The 1,477-nt window shown below is 39.2% G+C and overlaps 1 protein-coding gene across 1 annotated transcript; it reads right to left on the bottom strand.

Moving 5' to 3' along the window:
- Nucleotides 1–235: 235 nt before the first annotated feature.
- On the bottom strand, nt 236–1,240 carry LOC104587667 (uncharacterized). The gene is made up of 2 exons (XM_010245363.1): nt 653–1,240; nt 236–379 (listed from the first exon to the last, which is right to left on the bottom strand). The coding sequence occupies exons 1-2, from the start codon at nt 1,238–1,240 to the stop codon at nt 236–238; spliced, it is 732 nt and encodes a 243-aa protein (XP_010243665.1).
- Between the last annotated feature and the right edge of the window lie 237 nt (nt 1,241–1,477).

The raw sequence follows: 1,477 nt of genomic DNA, 5'->3' as shown, positions 1-1,477 counted from the left end.
TTTTATCTCAGAAGGAATAGCCAAAAGATTGTTACTGTCTTCCTGATTAACCACACACGGAATGATTTTGTTTCAACTCCTCTAGGTCAGAAATCCAATCACCTAAAGAATTTTTTATTTTGTTGATTCTGCTCCTCGTTCGGTTTAGCTTAACAAATAGATGAAAAATTTTTGAGTTTCTATCCCCCTATTTCAACCATTAAATTCTAGATTTTTGCCTCCAAAAAATTTCCTCCTATTTGTGAACTTCATGAAGTTTCTTCCTCTCCTCCCTTAACTCCATGAATCTAGCAGCAGAGTTCATCTTTAAATGATTCAATTCAGCCTGTTGAACCCTGTCTTCTGCCTCCTTGATAGCCTGATGAGCATTCCAAAATACCTATCAATTCCATTTGTTGAGTTTACTCCTTAATTTATGTAGTTTGAGAAATAAACTCACCAATGGATTGGCTTAAACCTCCTTAGTCTAACAATCCTTGACAACCATGTGAAAAGAGTGATGAGAGAGCCACATCTGCTGAAACATGAATGGTTTAGGACCTGTCTGTCTTTCCTCCTCAATAGAAAAAACCAAAGGGCAGTGGTCTAAACAGGTGCAATTAAGATGTGTCACAGGATTCAAAGGGAAGGATTGTGCCAAGCTTGAATTAACCAGAACTCGATCCAGATGAGCCCAAACACAGTCCAATTCCTCTCTGTTATTACACCAAGTGAATCTGCTTCCAGAGAAACCCAAATCAACCAGGCCTATGACATTTATTAGATCCACAAAATCGTCCATTGTAGACACATTAGGATTTCTTTCCCCCACTTTCTCCTCTTTACAAGTGATCACATTAAAATCTCTAGCTAACAACCAGGGTTTAGAAATACGAGAGGCTAAGTTCCAAATTATGTCCCAAAGAGACATTCTTTCCATCCGATCACATTTGGCATAAACCACAGAAAGAGCGAAGCTCTCATTGGTAGTGGTGGTGACTTTCACCGATAGGATTTGATCACAGTCCTTAATCAACTGTACAGAGAAAAGGCTATTCCAAAAAAGAACAATTTTACTACTGATATTCACCATAAAACCAGTCATATTGAGTCTCTTGGAAATCTGGGAAAGTCTATCATCCCCAATCATGGGTTCAGAAACTGCTACTACACCTAACTTATACAGTTTGCAAAGTTTTATCAGACAAGTGATAGAGGGATCATTTGCAATCCCTCTAATATTCCAGAATAGACCATTCATTGAGGACATCTAGAAGTAGTCATACCTTGGCTAGTCTGCGATCTGGTAACTGGTTTGTTCTCACTCTGTATGTATTTTTTGTGAGGCCTTTTCTTGCGAACCACTTGTGTCCAATTCGCTCTCACCTTTAACCCGGCTTCATCATCAGATAAGGCATAGGAAGAACTCAACATCAAAACTGAGGCCAATGTTGTACCCCCTACGAGAAAGCCTCTCGTCCAATTCCAACATGGATTG

Source organism: Nelumbo nucifera, chromosome 6 (assembly GCF_055504915.1).
Source record: "Nelumbo nucifera cultivar China Antique chromosome 6, China Antique-T2T, whole genome shotgun sequence".
Lineage (NCBI taxonomy): Eukaryota > Viridiplantae > Streptophyta > Magnoliopsida > Proteales > Nelumbonaceae > Nelumbo > Nelumbo nucifera.
The sequence above is the reverse complement of the archived record's forward strand: the minus strand, read 5'-3'. Positions and strand labels throughout refer to the sequence as shown.

Excerpts from the sequence above, each read along its gene's own strand:
- LOC104587667 (XM_010245363.1), bottom strand. The coding sequence starts at position 1,240 with ATGAATGGTCTATTCTGGAATATTAGAGGGATTGCAAATGATCCCTCT. Across the intron at positions 380-652 it reads CTCATCTGGATCGAGTTCTG|GTATTTTGGAATGCTCATCA; the intron begins GTTAATTCAAGC and ends TGGAATTGATAG.